At 35.6% G+C, this 17461-nt stretch overlaps 2 protein-coding genes and 1 long non-coding RNA gene across 4 annotated transcripts; 2 read left to right on the forward strand and 1 right to left on the reverse strand.

The window, feature by feature from the left end:
- Window positions 1-6012: 6012 nt before the first annotated feature.
- On the forward strand, window positions 6013-7672 carry LOC141695114 (uncharacterized). Of its 2 annotated transcripts, XM_074499372.1 has the most exons (4): window positions 6052-6106; window positions 6446-6547; window positions 6657-6932; window positions 7379-7672. In XM_074499372.1, the coding sequence occupies exons 3-4, from the start codon at window positions 6689-6691 to the stop codon at window positions 7414-7416; spliced, it is 282 nt and encodes a 93-aa protein (XP_074355473.1). In that variant the 5' UTR covers window positions 6052-6106; window positions 6446-6547; window positions 6657-6688; the 3' UTR covers window positions 7417-7672. The 2 variants fall into 2 exon arrangements, with proteins under 2 accessions (XP_074355472.1, XP_074355473.1); XM_074499371.1 differs by lacking the exon at window positions 6446-6547 and having other exon boundaries at window positions 6013-6106.
- A 456-nt stretch (window positions 7673-8128) lies between these two features.
- LOC141696767 (phosphoglycerate mutase-like protein AT74H) lies at window positions 8129-11259 on the reverse strand. The gene is made up of 2 exons (XM_074500894.1): window positions 10798-11259; window positions 8129-9285 (listed from the first exon to the last, which is right to left on the reverse strand). Exons 1-2 carry the CDS (start codon window positions 11246-11248, stop codon window positions 8336-8338), a joined length of 1401 nt encoding a protein of 466 aa, XP_074356995.1. The 5' UTR covers window positions 11249-11259; the 3' UTR covers window positions 8129-8335.
- On the forward strand, window positions 8500-13517 carry LOC141696768 (uncharacterized). The gene is made up of 3 exons (XR_012564486.1): window positions 8500-8592; window positions 12859-12939; window positions 13200-13517. It is a non-coding gene; the product is annotated as an uncharacterized LOC141696768 (long non-coding RNA).
- The last annotated feature ends 3944 nt before the right edge of the window (window positions 13518-17461 follow it).

The following is a 17461-nucleotide window of genomic DNA, read 5'->3' on the forward strand; positions in this document are numbered from 1 at the left end:
AATCATTTTGAAGACTCGAAAACACTTTAAAGAGTGTTTGGAGTAATGCTGATTTAATGAAGTAAATCAGTCCCAATATATTTAGAAAATGTCTGAATATTATTATTTAAATAATATTCCCATAAAGAATAATCTTTATAAAAATAATTGAAGTAGAAGTATTAAAACTTATACTTGAAACGAGTATTAAATAACCAAAGATACACTTATATGAAAGTATTATCTTTATTTGAATAATCGAAAATAAGTTTGATTATTGACACCTTATTCTTTAATAAAATAAAGAATATATTTCAGTAATAAGCGGAGTCATAATACCTCGAATGAATATTATAAATAATATTCATAAAATAAGGGAGTCATACATCCTCGATTGAATACCCAAGTAATATTCAATAATAATATAAAGGAGTCATAAGCCCTCGAATAATATTCGAAATAATATTCAATAATAAAATAAAGGAGTCATACATCCTCGATTGAATATCCAAGTAATATTCAATAATAATATAAAGGAGTCATAAGCCCTCGAATAATATTCGAAATAATATTCAATAATAAAATAAAGTTAAAGTTATCGAATAAACCTTATTCGATTAATAGTTTGGAAAACTATAACCATATATATATATAAATATATATATATGTATATATCCATATCCATATATACAAAATCTACTCGGGATCCTCGACTCCCGGTTTTAGAAAATATTTTCACCTTTGGGTCCCTATACTAAGGGTATATGCAAGTTACCGCTATCCTCTAGCATAGGTATTATCAACTGAACCAACAGATATATAACTCAAGAATATGAGACAGGCATGCATATATATATCATATCAGCATGCTTCAATATATCGCAACATTTGCTAATTAACCAACATGCATCTATCGCAAGATAATGCATATACATATATTCATCACAACAACAGTATAACGGGTAGAAAACTTGCCTGAGCGACTTGGGGTGATAAAAGGCTCGGGACGAGTCTGGTAACCTATAAAGAACAAGTAAGTTGGAATTAAACCAAAGTCACTTGTAAATCTATACTCTAACCAACTCAGACTCTAATGCTTGTTTTGCGCTCACTGATTCGCTTAAGTCACTCGGGTACCCTCGGTTCCACCATTTTTTATAATTTAACCTTTACGAGTTTTAAAGCGATTCCTTCGCGAGTGTCTTACCAACTGCCTAACACACTTACCATAAATGTTTCATACATTAATTAACCCTTTTTGGTCTTTAACCTATGTTTCAAAGTAAGGCAAGGGGAAAAGTTTCGTTCGCGAAACGCCGTTACTTGAAACGGTCGTTTCTCCTAAACCTTGCATCGGAATCGAACGAACTACATATCAAAACGAAGCTCGTAACATGAGCTATCTAGACATGGCAATGGTCATAATCTAGCAGGGGGTTCTCGGGTCCTAATGTTATGCACAAAAACAGTCTAAAGAAAATCGGACGTTACGACGGCTATGTTTACGCGTTTTCCCAATTTTAAACCATTCAAAACCAACCACAAATCAACCCCAAATCAATCATACAACCAATATCCCTCCAAACCACATCATAACAGCCCCAACAAATCCACATTAACCATTTATACTTATTCCCCACATGAACTAAAAGCTTTACTTAGGTTCTTTAACTAATTACCAAGATTTACAACTCCAACAATGCAACAAAACCAACTAATCTCTACAAACTCAACCAAACTTCAACCAATCAAGCATCATGCTTCACATATGCTATATCAAACACATTCAATCCTAATTACTCAAAATTAAAGCTAGGGTTTGTAGTTTATACCTTCCTTGGAGAGTGGAGAATCAAGAGAATGGCTTGGAATCACCCTTAAAGTCCTTATCCAAGCTTAATCTAAACAAAACTTCAAGAACACAAATTTTATTTCTTGAAAAACACTATTCACCATCTTCTTTCATGATTTATAGAAAATGATTGGCTTGGAATTAGAAGCTTAAACTTATAGGAAGTATGTAACTATCCATGGGGAAGCTTAGATAATTACCTTGCTAAATAGTAAGTGGTGGAGCTTGGATCTTCATTTTTTAAGAAAAGGGCCGAGAGCATGAAGAAGAAGAAGAGAGATTTTTGTGTTTTGCCTTGTTTTGCTTTTGGTTGGTTGATTTTTGTTGTTTGATTTAGTCAATTACCTTGTTGCCCTTGAATTTGTGTGGTTCTCATTCAACCACACCTCCTTCCTTCCCATGTCATGCCTACATCACTTTGTGATGTCATCACCCCTCCTTTGTCCTCTTTCTATTGGTTGGATGACATCATCCCCACTAATCCCTTTGATTAGCTTTTAATTGTTTGCCTAATGACCGCTGATCTGTTATACGGTTCGCTTAACTTTCGTTTTCGTTTATCGTTTGAGGGATCATACCCGGGATCTTATTACTTAGGTTCCCTTAACCTATCTCAATACATTATATTCCTTTTTATGATCCTCTCTTATAATCCTTTAATTTAAATCCTTTTTATCTTGTTACCTTTTTCTCAATTCTTTCCGTATCTAGTGGATTTCCGGGAAAAATCAAAGTGTTCGGAAATTGGATTCTGACGATCTTTACATACACTTATATACCACATAGAGTACTAATAATATCCCAGAAGATCAATAACAGAACCCCTACATAGTGTGGCATGAAAAGTTTTCTCATTCAGCAAAAACACTATTCATAAGGGTTTCAAAAATTTTCCAAAAATTGGGGTTATTACAGGCTTGGCATCAGGCTTCACATTAAGACAATGCTTAACTGTCTTCGAATCTATCCCTGGAATGTCTTCAGGACACCATGTGAAGACGTCATGGTATTGTCTTACTACTTCGATAACCTTCTCTTTGAGGTCTGGTTCCATATTTTTCCCTATATGAACCATCTTTTCTGAACATCCAGCGTAGAGCTCGACCTCTTCTACTTTGGCCGCAGGCATGATAATTGGAAAGATAGGTTGACCCCAAACTTCTCCAGTTCAATATTCAGCAACTGTTTGTTTCCACTTGGTTCAGCCTTCGAACGCTTTCTTTTCCCATTTAAGTCATTCTCCTCATACTCCTTGTCTTTGTCGAGGTCCTAAAGCATGATAATCCTCGCCATTTTATGGTCCCCTCTCATCTCCCCAACCCCCTTTTCCATGGGGAACTTCAACTTGAGATGGGGTATGAAATCCACGTCTTGGAAAACGGATAAGAAGGGTTGGCCAAGGAGTGCATTATACTGTCTTTCAACCCTCATAATATAGAACTTGACATGTTTTTCACCAGTATAGGGCATTTTACTGATAAGAACCGGTAAAGTGATCGTACCTTCACATGGGATATGATATCCGCCGAAGGCTTCCAGCGGTGCCTCATGGCACGGTTCCATTTGCTGTCCCGCTAGATTCATCTTAGTGTATGTCCAATGGAACAAGATATTAGTCGAACTTCCTATATCCACCATCATTTTCCACATCTTATTTTCTCCGATTATGGGATTGATTACCAACGGGTCCTCATTAGGGCACATGACATCCTCATAGTCCTCTTCGGTGAAGGAGAGGGGCATGGCCTGCATGGCAGGGCTGAACTAATACAGGTTGTAAACTTGGAGGGCATACATCTTTCTGGCGTTCATGCTATCAAGACCGAGGGCACTGCCTCCTAAAATGGTCTTCACCTCTCCCCGATATCTTTCTTCAGTCCCCCAATTTCTTGCATCGTTCTGTTCCAGCTTGTCACTCAGATCTCTTACAAACTCATTCAATTCTCCAGTCCTAATCATCTTCCTAATTAGCTTCTTCAGGTGGAAGCATTCATCAGTATTATGCCTTTATCCTGATGGTGGTCACAGTACTTGTCCGCATTCTTTCTGTGATCAGCCATTTTCATTTTGGCGGGGCGGACGAAGTCTGGCTTGCCTTTAATCTCGTGGAGAATCTTGGAGATTGGCACTTTAAGAGGTGTAAATACGGTCAAATCTATATCTCTTCGCCTCTCCAGACCCCGATCGGTCTATTTTTACCATCATTCATACGATCGTCCCTTCGGACACGGTTGGACCCTCGGGAGTACTCATAGCGACCGGACTGCCTGCTTCGGTCATCTCTTCGGGGCTCTCTATACCCTTCCAGAATTTCCATTTTCTTCCGGATGTTCTCACCCTTCACATATATGTCATTAAGGGATTCGGGGGGATAATCATAAAGAGAAGATATGAGTTTTTTTACCTTTGATTGGGTTCAGTCCAATGCTTAGATATCCCATAGCCTTCGTCTTGTTTAGATTGGTGACCATACCTGCTTCATCCTTAAACCTGGCTAGGTATTCACCCAAGGATTCATTCATCCTCTGCCTATAATGGATGAGAGTCTCTGTGTCTTTCTCTCTTCAGCACATGTGTGAATAGTGCCTTATGAATTTTCCCTTCAGCTGCTCATAGGAGTGGATCGAACGTGGTCGAAGCAATTTGTACCATATCGAAACCTCTCCTTTTAAGTACGTCTTAAACATCTTACACAACACCGTTTGGCTGTAACCCGTGCTAGTCATCAACAATTTGTATTTGTCACAATGGTCTTCGGGATCCCTCCTCCCATTGAACTCAGTCATTTTCAAAAATTGTTTCTCTTATCCTGGAAGAGTCTGATATGCCTCTATCTCTTCGGTCACAATCGGTTCACGCTTAAATTTCCAGTCCCCAAATCTGGCCTGAACAGCCTAGTGTCGGACACATCACCTTCTTCTTTCTGGTCAGAGTCCGAAGTCAAAATGAATTTCGTCCTCCTCCTCCTGTGGTGTGAGTCAGAGTCCGTGAACTCATCTTCCTCAACATGGACTCGTTTCTCTTTTGAAGAACTCTTAGCCCCTTCGATTTCTTCGAGTGACGCTTTAATCACTCTCTCCTCCAGTTCCAACTTATCCCTTCGTAGCTTTATGGCCTTGAGTTTCAGCGCACCAGCCTCCCGTTTTTTAGCCCTTGCTTGTTCAGCCTCATCAGCCTATTTCAATTTTCCCTTTTCTTTGGCGATATTTTCTGCTCTCAGCTTTCTCGGTATCGCCTGTTCTTCAGGAGTTGGGATTATTTCGGCTTCCTCATCGAAATCAGCTCCCAGATTCCTAGGGGTAATCACAGATTATATTGTAGGATTAGTTTTCGGGTCGGTGAACCTCGGGGGCCCCTAGTCATTGTTGCTTTTAGCATTGTCTCATATCTCAGAACTTAATCTTGTATTCCCACATATGGTGCCAAATGTTATGACCAATTTTCTGCCGACCTGGTCTTCGTTATGATGAATACACTTCGGCATGTAAAGAGAAGAATGCGAGGGACAATCCCTCCAATTCACCTCCGGTGTGAGAATAGTTAACTGGTCTTTGTTTGAATAATTCGAAATACAAGATAGTAATGTGATCTGAGAGTGTGAGTGTTGATGAATGAATTTCATCGTGAATATGACATGTACCAAGTTAACGGCCCATTTCCGGAGTTTTTGGTCCGTTCCACTTAGAGGGGAAGTGGACTTTATGGCTAGAGGACTGCATCTTCGCCACTACTGGACCATCCCTCGTCTTTGTTATTGGACTAACATCCATCGGCCCACGTAATATGTCTTCGGCCCAAACATGTAACACAGGCCTAATAATAGTGGGTCTCTAACAAGTTCAACCCCTCGTAGAAATATGAATATTTTTTTTTATCTCCTTGTAATTATTTTTTTCTTAAAGTCTTAACAATTTTTAAAGGAAGAAAATAAATTTTAATTTGAAAATAAATTTTATATTTAAAATTGTAAATAAGTCTAACAACATCTTATATATTATATTACTACCTCCGTCTCAAAATACAAGTCACATTGACTTTTTTTTAAGGTATATAAGTCATAACTCCGCATATATTTTTTAATTGTATTTCTTGAATTAAATTTAATTTATAAACTAAATTAAGGAAAAAAAATTGAAAAATGATTTGAGAAAGTATCGGTGTTTTTATATAAAAAGAAGGAATAAAGAGGGAAAGGGGAAGAAACAGCTTGGGGGAAGAAAAGAAGCAGCACTTTAAAGATTTCACCATTTTGGAGGGTCTAAAGAAACGGCCTTGGTATGCTCTCTCTCTCTCACAATCCCTCATTTCTTTTTCAATTTCTTTAAACATGGGCTCTCAAATATTTGTTCTTTATAATCCCTTATTATGGAATTATCTTTGTTTATATTCATACATACATACATACATTAATAAAGTTACTAACTTTATGTTGCATAACCCTCTTTTACTTTAATCTCTAGTCTTTATTGTTACCAAAATTAGGTTTTTCCTTGATAATTTGGTAAAGTTCTTTGCTTTGTGTAGAAATGTTAAATTTGTTAAATATATGTACAGATAGTTATGGGTTAACTACAAATTATGTTTATTACAATCTACAACTCATCATATATACAGTTGCAGCTTCGAATCAGGGGTAGTATAAATCATTACTCATAATACCACGAAACCCCCAAATCAACAGTCTCGGCTCGTACAAATCGCTTGGTTGTAAGCTAAGTTAGTTCTTATTTGAAGTTACTAAATTAACCATATGTGTTTATATATACAGACATGAAATGAGATTGAGTGTGTGAAGTTTAATTCCTTTGTTTTTTAATTTGAACAGAATTGAGGTATAACCGATATTTTTATTTTGATATGGAAACTAAAGACCCTTTAAAGGCGAATGACTGGAAAAACATTGGTAAGTCTGTGGCTGATGACCCTACTTCTGAATCGCTTGTGAAGAAAAGGCGTCCCAAGAAAGTCAGGAATATACCGGAATACTATTTTCTTCCACGAAAAACACTTCCTTCTGCTATTGCTTTTTATGGTTCATGGATTCTTGGAGGTGTTGGAGCTGGGATGTTGGCAGAGATTTGGATAAACAAGAAAGTCAAAGGTATACAAACTGACTTGTTTAGTTGCTCATCAGGAAAACCTTTTCGTATTGTCATTTGTGTCAAGTATGTAGCGCTCCGACATGTGTTTGTTACAATGGTTGCATGAACATTTTGCTTATCTCCTTGTCTAATTTAAATATGTTAAAGGGTCAATCTCTTTCTATATGTTGCCAAATTAAGTTATTTTAAGGTACCAAATATTGTAAGTGCTGTATTGAACTATTGATGGTGTGAGGCATGCAAGCACGGGTAGACATGTAAAAGATTGCAAATTAAGTCAAAGGTAAGTTTAAGATATACAGCTATTCAAGGCGAGGAATTCCAAGTGTTTCTGATCCCATATATCATTATATTTCATAATAAATGCTGCTGTAATTTTATGTGTCGCATATGCAGCTTCACTACTCTCAAAATTTAAACTTATGTATATTTATTGATGTTACAGAGGACGGAGGAGGTGTCATTTGGGAGTTTGGCAAATAGATGTTGTATGTTTATCATAAAAGAACCTCTTAAGAAGTTTTCTCTTGGGCTGGAGCTTCCTGGCTTCTTGATGGATGGATTACAATATAACCAGTTTGTATTCGACATTTTAGTCATATGTGCCCTAGTCCCGGGAAAAAATATCAGCCCAGTTGGTTATGTGGGTATGTCTAGGTTTTTTTTGTTTTTTTTTTGTAATGACACTGGAAATGGAGGAATGCAGTTCTATTCTAAAGACTGTTCTTAGAATTTTGAATTTGTCAAGCATTTGTGAAGCATTTTGAATTTTACTGATCCGGCGTGTGAAGCTGGAAAGGGCTTTTGTCAAGCATTCTATAAGTTTGCTTCTAATGCCTTTTCACTATAACTGTCCTTTTGCCCCTGGAAAGGAGTCATTGTTATCTGAATCTTCCTTTCTCTATTTCCATCAAGTGTTGCTAAGACACTACAGAACTTTTGGCTTCAAACAACGGAATTTTTGTTGAAATGGAAATAAATTAGGTTGGATAATGGGCATGTACTATTATTCATGGTTTCTCTAAGCCTTAGTTCTTGTAATCTGATTTCAAGATAATTTTTGATATATTTTTTCAAGAAATTCTACCAGCATTTTAGTTAATAACCAGAACACTGTCTGTATATCTAATTAGTACTCTGTACATGCAACATTTCCATGACACCAGAAAAAGAGGGGATCAAAAGTACAAGTATATAATTTCCAAATGACAGATCATGTAGAATATCACAAAAGAATTTTGGAAGCCTTGAGTTGATCCACAAAAGATACTGTGAGCAAGTAATACCTAAATAATGTACATTAAATCGAAGAATATGTCACCTAATGCCAACTATCTCTAACTTTTCAGGCGGTTAACTTGCACAACTATGCAGTCTGACAAACCTACTCAAAGAATGATAACTATTCGTTTGTGTTGTATTTTACTTGACAATTTGTTCTGTTTTCTAGTTCCTCAACGTTTTCATCTGCTCTGTTTTCTAATTGCTCGCCTGGTCCGTTTTCTAGTTCCTCAAATTTCTGTTCCGTATCCTTTTCTAAGTCTTGTTCATCTTCTCTGTTTTCCAGATCTTCCTCGTCTGGTGTGTTTTCTAATCCCTCATCTGGTCCGTTTTCTAGGACTTCCTCGCCCGTTCTGTTCTTTATGTCTTTCTCATCAGGTATGTTTTCTACTTTTTCGAGCATTTCCTCTTCCCGTTTTTTTTGTAGGTCTTCATCATCTGCTTTGTTTTCTTGATCTTCCTCGTCTGGTGTGTTTTTGAATTCCTCATCTGGTCCATTTTCTAGAACTTCCTCACCTGATTTGTATTCTATGTTTTCCTCGTCTGCTCTGTTTCCTACTTCCTCATCAGGTCTGTTTTCTGCGTTTTCCTCATTCGCCTTGTTTTTTAAATCATCGTTGTCAGTCTTGTTTTCTACTTCCTTGTCCCGTCCGTTTACTACTTCCCTCTTTAGTCTTTCTTCTTCAATTTTCGCCCTTGAATTCCATCCACTTTGGTCGAAAAAAGAATTTAAGTACCAGGAACTTTTATAATTTAAAGTATCCCGACAAGCATGAGCGCGGAATTGTTGATTAGCTATCATTTCAGGGGAAAATCCCCATTCCACCATTTCTTCTTCAGTGTGATGAATAGCAAGGCTGTAATCTCCACCACGCCCTAATTGCATAACCCGAAATTCAGCATTTCCTGGATTGTTTAGGTACTCGAATTGCTCAACTGTCCATTTAAACCACCTCATAAGAAAAACTCGTGAAGCTAGCCCATGCGATACAATTATAAGGTTCAATTCCTCAGAGGGGTTATGGTGAAGCCTGTTCATGTCTATATCCCTCCAAAGAGATTCAAGGAAACCTGCACATGCATTAAATCCTTTTATGTATGCAGATTTCAACCAAGACAAACAAAAAACTGTTGGGAAGAAATGGAGGAGCCAGATATCTTTTATAGAATATTCAGCAGCCTACATAATTCTTAGACCTCAGATCTGATCCCACACATTCAAGAATCGAGACTCATGCTCAAACATTAGCTTTAACTATATCTACTAAACTAGTTATTTTGTTATATTAAAAAAACTTCCGGAGCACTCTATCACAATCAAAAACTCTTTAAATTCCTGACAACCATGAAAGATGTAATAATATGACCATAATAGTGAGGCTCACTCCACTCTTGATGCTTAAAGATGGATCTGACCTTATATGATACAATATCTAATCAAGCATGGGACTGGAGTGCACACAACTAAATAGAAAACATCCAGCTAAGTTATAGAAGTAACAACAAAATTAAAGAATGTGTGCAATCTTTCCTTCAAAAATAATTTACTACAATATTCAGCTTTAAGGATTATAACTACATTCTTTACTGACAAAAAAGAACCATGGCTAAGTTACAACAGTTAGCTAATTTATCTATCCAGAAGAGTTTTTATCTTGAGTTCTTTGGTTGTAAGTACAGAACTCAGTGACGGATGTTTTTACAAGGGAAAGTGATTAGTTCAACTAGTTATCTCGTCGTCAAAAAGTCCAACATGTACTAATGCCTATCAGATGCCTTTAATTATAGAGGGAGAGGTGTAAGGAAATAAAAAGTTCAAGTATTAAACCATTTAAATATGCTAAACACATCTGTGTCGTAGTTTTACTTTAGTTACTGAATTGAATCATTTTACTCTATATTTTCATGTTAACTAAGTTCAAACTATAATCATAAAACACGAGTGAAACACATTGGACAGCGGTTCATGGCAATATTGCCCTCATTTACAGATTATACATTATTTGTGCTCATTTCCCGGCAGCCACCCCTTTCAATCTCACAATAAACTAGGAATATTGGTAATTTCCCTTGTCTTTTTCCACAGCTTCACAACTGACTAGTTTTTCTTTGTAAAGGTTTTGGTATATAATTTCTTGATTTCTCTCTATACAACATACAGAATCATCACAGTGGTAATGTAGTACCCAAACTACACAATTCTCTTCTTAGGAAACATCTGATAAAGATTTGCAAATCATATTCACGTTTCCTCAAGGTCTTACAGCTAGAACGGAGGGAACTAACATGCTAAGTAAACATGGTTGGGAACTATAACAAGGAAAAAGCACAACATGAATGATCATTAAAATCGCCTCAAAGGTTCACATATGTCTCCTAGTTACTCTGGTGATCTAGGAGTAAATTAGTAAGAATAGTATTGATGTAGTAATGTTATACATGTATGTAACTTAAGAACAAACACATGCATAACAGTTTCCAGTAACAGGTATATGAACAAAAATCAAATACTCAACTTTGAAGAGAAATAGTTGAATAATAGAATCACAATAACTGAGCTTCAAAATAAAAGAATTATCTTACCTGAAACGCGATCAAAAACATCAGCAGCAGATTCACCCTCAGGAAACCTATAAAAAAACCTCCCATACCTCATCCTAGTCTGTTTAATTGCTTTCATCCTCTCCGATTCCTGGAAATTCCCAAAATCCTGTTCTCTGATCCTTACTTCTTCTCTACCTCCAATCACACTTTTTCTACAAAAAGACTTTCCAATCTCTCTCAGTGTAGCCCGTGTTCGTTCATAAGGTGACACATAAAAGTACACTTTCCAGTTAAATTGTCGATCATCGTTAGAAATAACTCGCCTGATCTTTTCTCCAGCGTTTTTCGACTGTTGAATGCCTAATGGTGTTAATGGGATTTTGTAGTCTGGTGTAATTGCGTAAGCTGTTCCGTCTCGATTCCCTTGGCTTTCACCGTGACGGACTAGTATTATACGTTTTGGCATACATTTCTCATTATGACTTGTCATTCTATATACATGTAATTTGTAAAAATTCGTGTGCACATATATTTCTACAAATGTAGATCCATGATTCTTTCTAGACCTATGTCTTGTTATATGCATACATGCATATGTATTGTGCGTGTATGCATTGATCTTCTTAGATAAGGAGATAAATGTATATCTATATATATATATGATCTATTTAATTAGAGTAATGTGCATGAATTGTGTGTGTGTCTATGAGGGAGAGAGACAGAGGGGGAGGGAGGGAGAGAGAGACAGAGAGGGAGAGAGGGAGAGAGGGAGAGAGAGAGAGAGAGAGAGATCTGTTTGTGTGAGAGTGTGAATGTGTGTGTATGTTGTGTGTTCTGTTTTGATCAAACAACAGACAGATTCATGGGAATGTTCTGTCTTGTCTTCTTGCTCACTCACATTCTTCTGGAATTTCAGATTTACTGTCTGCAACTAATTTAGTTTATGTTTATAAAATCATTTTTAGAATTTTAAATACTTAAAATATTCATTTTATGGATTAAATATTCATTATAAAAAAAATGTCTACTTATTTTCTTTAAATTTGAAAATTATAATATTATTTATGAAATGTGTATCATTAATATTTTGATCGGTGACCATTTTCATAACCCTGTTAAGTGCCTAATCATAAGAGGCATTTGCATGATCTAACCTCTTATTATTTACCAAGATACATACAGTAATACTATATTAAATTCTTAAGCTACTCCATTAATTTTGGATCTTACTGCAAATCTCTTTATTTTATGTCAAGCATTCTTGTTCAAAGTTATCTTTATTCTAATATGCTGACCCAAAATTCAGAATCACCCATAAATTTGTTTCTACGATTTAGGGAATCTTGTTCATCAAATAAATTGAATTGTATATAACCACCAATCTCTAAGTGTAGAATTATTGCATTGTGAGAACATTATGAATTTTTATCTTAGATTGATTTTCTCATGATATAGCATGCATATACATAATGGGGAGGTTTCTTGGTGGAATATTGTTGCCTCTACTTCTTTTGACAGGTATAAACCTAGCAATTTCGTGTGTTTATGTTCTGTCAAATTGGTGTTTGATTATGCAACTTTCCACTGTTAAGAATAGATTAACATTAGCCTTCGGAAATTTTAAATTATTAAGTGATTTTAAAATGAGCACGATTGGATAGCCCAAGTAGTTTAGGGCTTATCCTCTGTTGTACCCGGTCCTAGGTTCGATCCTGGCCCCTAGAATTCCCTAGAACAGATACTCAATTGTAAGGTTATAAACCAAATTAGTAAAAAAAGTGCTTTAAAATAGTTATGTTGTTTTATGCATCTTTTTGTTTAGTAATTGTACATCATATACCTACTGAGCATTCACTTTGGAACTGAGATGATAAATGAGTGTCAAGTAGCGTATGATCATCAATAACTGGCATCATAAACTTAATTGTGTATGATCATTACTAACTGGCATCATAAACTTAATTGTGTATTGTTGCTTTTCAAACTTAGCATAATAATGCAATATTTGTTGACCTGAGTTTGATCTGCGCTGTCTTGTTATGTAGTGGTAATTGTATACATTTTCGTTGCCTCATCCTTCTGGCACATTTTGCATTGCAGCTTCTCTTCTATATTGGAGTTTGATATCTATGGTTAATTTGCCGGCATTTCTACTCATTTCGTTCAATGCGCCAACTATAGGTAGGTATCTTCTGTAATTTACCGCTTTACACTATGTACAGGAACTGGTGCCGGTGTTAAAATTCCTTGTATATTTGTAATGTCATTCAACACATGTTTATGGTGTGAAAGTAGGGAACTTTGCTCCATATGCGTGCACGATTAATTTAAGGCTTTAAAATTTTTCTCCATTTAAGTAGATTGCTCCTCAATGTAATTAAAGACATCTAATGTAATTGTGCCTGACTACATCTAACATCATTTTGGCTGGCGTCCAACAGGTTCTTGTCGCTGGAGGTGGAACCTGGTTTCCTATTCTGTTATCGCATATTCAGTGCTCATTATTTTTACACAGGCCATATTTAATGTCATCATATCTGCTAATGGGGAAGAATGGAAAATTTATGGTGCTTCATGGCCAAGATTGCTCGGTTTTATAAGTTCAAGTATCACAGATGAATTCAGGATGTCTCTATGTCATGTTTATTCTCTGGTCATACAACTTTTTGGAGCTCTAATTGCTATATCAGATATATATTGGAGTAAATTTAAGCCTGCGCTCTCAAGATACCCCACTTTGCAACATGTACTGGTTTCCTTCGAAGAAAATGGTAACTTCGAAAATGGTTTTAAATTTTCCACTAATATATATTTCTTTTACTTTTGGATGCACCCTTAGAGTCGGTTGAACCTGACTGGTCACAAACATAAGCTCAATTTTAAGGTGTATTGCTTAGATAAGAGAACTAAAATGTAGTCACAAATGCTAGACAAGTACAAGTAAAATTTGAACCAATTATAAAAAATTTAAATATGCTCAAGTTATTTGTTTAGGGTTTTTTTTATCTGATTTGTGTTGAATAATCAATTAATTCTAACACGAAGCACTCTGGGGTATTAAATTTCTTTACAGTCGGATATAAAACCAATCTCGTATATCTGACATGAGTGGTTTGAACCATGGAATAGGACTTGAATACAAGTTGAATATGTACCACCTGTGATTCAAAATTATATTTCCAGTTAACAGAATTACAAAAAAATATAACCATGAATATGTTGTTGTCAAGAGTTTTTTTAAATTAACAGTAGTATGTCATTGAGATGTAGTTCAAAAAAATAGATATTAGAAAAAATATATTTTTATGTTAAAATATAAGAAGTTGAGGTATAAAAGTGTGGACGAAATCATTAATAAAAGATGTGGCTCATTCGAATTCTACAAATGTGATTCATAAACGAGCTGGAATCCCTATACTCAAATTTGTTTGCCAAAATATTTAGAAATGTTTTATTATCCAGAACTGATTCATAATTCGAAACTAATATTTTTATAGTCGATTCCAAACCACTTTAAATAGTATAGTTCCTTTTTCAGCCCTGGTAGACAGATTGGGTGAAGTATTACGAGTTAAAGACCCAATACTTTTATAGAACATACACTTTCACTTCAGTTTTCATATATGTATTTATGCGAGGTTCCGGAAATTTCATGTAACTCTGAAAATCATTTTCATAAGTCATATGTCATTTGTACACCATTAAGTGATGCTTAGCTAACAAGATGAGACTTATTAGTTTTAAAACTCAAATAGTGCTTTGAGTTTTGTCCTTTTGCAGTGTCTCTTACCCGAGAACTTACATGGTTTTTAGAAACAAATTCTAGGGCGTAACTTTAACGTTGCAATTCTCCTTAGAAACTGCTATTTTTATTAGATACACTGCGAAAGTAAATTGACTATTGATCATTTTAATATGAAGGTTCTCATCTCAGGGCTGTATCTTGCATGTTAGTGCCGGTTGTACAGCTAGTTGCTGGAATCACTCATCCGTCATGGGTTTCCCTACCTTTTTTCATTTGCAGCTGCATTGGGCTTGTAGATTGGTCGTTAACTGGAAACTTTTTAGGCTTTCTCCGGTTAGTATACACGTTCTGCTTGACCATTTCTGACTCTTATTTTGGTTTACACTAGTAGTCATCTCTCTACTGATTTACATTTACGGTAATGGGTTTGAAGGTGGTGGAGATATCTTTTGTTTTATGCAGGCTTCAATATAGTTATCTTGTACACTTATCAGCTACCCATTGAGTTATCTTCAAAGTTGCAGTGGATTGCTAATTTCATTGGACTCTACAAGATATCTTCCAAGTCAGATTGGTCACATTTGTGCTCTGGTATTTCACTGCTTTTATTTTACTTCATGGTAAGATAACTAAAATAATTTTCCACTTTAACCTTTACAAATATCTGGGTGAATCAATACTCCTTATAATACATGGTAGATATTTTTTCTATTTGTGATGTTTCATGTTTGTTTAATCGACTGTCTCATTGCACTGTTATAGTGGTGTATGATATAATACAACTCCGGTTCCATATATGATTATCTTTGGTGCTAAGATGATCATTAAAAGCCGAAGATAAAATGTCCAACATCTTTTTGAGGTCAAGAAAATTATTAGGATCTAAGGTTATGTAAAAGGATATTAAATCCTCCATGCCGACTTCAGGCCGTAGGTTAGAAATTTGACTATCTAGAATCACTTATTATAGTCTCACATATTTCATCTGTAACAATTGATTGTCAACGGTTCCAACCATTATCTTTCCAGATAAAAGTATGTGTCACACGGCTTCATGTTCAGGATAATAGTTAATAGTCTGTGAGTTCATACTCAATGTAAATTGAGAATTTATTACTAGTATTGCTAGAATGGTTGATGTGGCATTTAGTTTTTTAATGATTTATCTAGGTCCAAGTGGTTTGAGGAATGACTGGTGATGGAGGCTAGAGTGTTTTGCAAATTCAGTTGTAAAGCTGAAAATATGTATACACCTTCAGTTTATCATATTGTCTATATAAAACTTTTAATGTGCCTGTATATCAGGGCCTATATTTGATTATTGGACATTAATAATTCCTTGATATGGACCTATGAGATTGCCTTCTTACCTTTTTCTGGCCTTTCACACTCTTAAAAAATACTGATTCCATCTGTAATATGTTACTCAATATGGGGATCATTTCTAATAGTTAGATTTTTTTTTCTATTCTGGATAGATATCTGCAACTAAATTACTGTGTGCCTTTTAATATTGTCATGCTTGGAGTTATTGATTTGTAGGCACAAGTAGCATAATTGTCACTCTTTCAGCTTTGCAGCATCAGGTGTGATCTACTGGAGATGGATGTCATTCTCTCCATGAATGGGAGTAGCATTACTGAGCAGCTTATTCCGAAAAAGCATTTTCTTATCCATGAGTATAGGTATCTAATGTCATCTGCATCTATCTGTGACATTTTTATAAGTGTTTCCGGCTTTTACCAGTTATAAATGTAAGACAAAATGGGGAGGGCTAGAGGGGAAATATTAAATGAGAAGGGAGGCGGAGGATGTTATTAATAGCGACGTAACAGTATATTATGTTGAGAAATCTTCAACTTCAAGCATGTATTTCGGAGTCCTAGGTTTTATTAAGAAAAGGTCTCAACCTTTAGTATCAATGACTGGTCGACCATGCCAGATCATGACTTTATAGAGACAGAAAATATAAATAGTTGTTCTAGATGAAATATTTATTATCAGTTCACCACCTCTGATATGCTTAGGTATCTACTACAGTGTATGCCTTCTGAATAATCAGTAGTTTGATGCAATATAGTTCTCAATTGAACACATTACAAATATTGAACAAACTTTAAGCCGGATGACGTGACCTAACATTTGTGGTGATGAGGAGCCGTTATAAACCTGAGACGGTTTGAAGAGGGGTATGTAGAGTAATGTAAAGAGGTTGTCAGCAAGATTCTGAGGCGGGGAGGATAAGAAATGTAGAGGATTTTTAATATAGTGTACACATTTCTCTTAAAACAAATTAAAGTATTAAACTGCAGTTGCTTGATCTAGTCAGCTACTAATATCCATACACGTTTAATTATTATTATGTACTATATACAGATCCGGTGCAAGGCACACCAACGTTTTACTACGAAAAGCAGTGTTCCGGACATTTACTATCAACTGCTTTACTTATGGATATCCGGTGGGTGCTTAAACAGTACATATTGTACTGTATTTCGAAAGTACATGCTTAAGTGTATTTTTTTTCTCTGATTTGCTTCAGGAAACAGAACTTAACTGATTTATGCTGATATCCTGTGGACTAGATTTTGGATGATAAGCCTAAGATTTTCTTGGTGTTGTATTAATATTTCGTGGAAGGAAGTGCCTTTTTTGCTGTACTATAGATAAAGGTTTTAAGCAGTCAAAGCTTTTAATTCATTAGATAGTACTCTGGTTCTGGTAGGAGATTTTTTTTTTAAAGCTTCCTTGAATAGCTTGAACTGTGCTTAGTCCCCTAAATGCTTATTTTAGTTCTTTATCTCATAAATTTGATAAGTATCTTAGATATGCACCGTGCACTATTGGCATTTTATAAATGTCCTCAACCCAGAGTTTTTTTCGTCTTATATTCTCAAGTATATATATATACTGGCAGCCATTTTCCACTACTAGACACTCAGCTTCATGTCTGTTTGC

The sequence above is a fragment of the Apium graveolens genome, chromosome 11, assembly GCF_009905375.1.
Source record: "Apium graveolens cultivar Ventura chromosome 11, ASM990537v1, whole genome shotgun sequence".
Classification (NCBI taxonomy): domain Eukaryota; kingdom Viridiplantae; phylum Streptophyta; class Magnoliopsida; order Apiales; family Apiaceae; genus Apium; species Apium graveolens.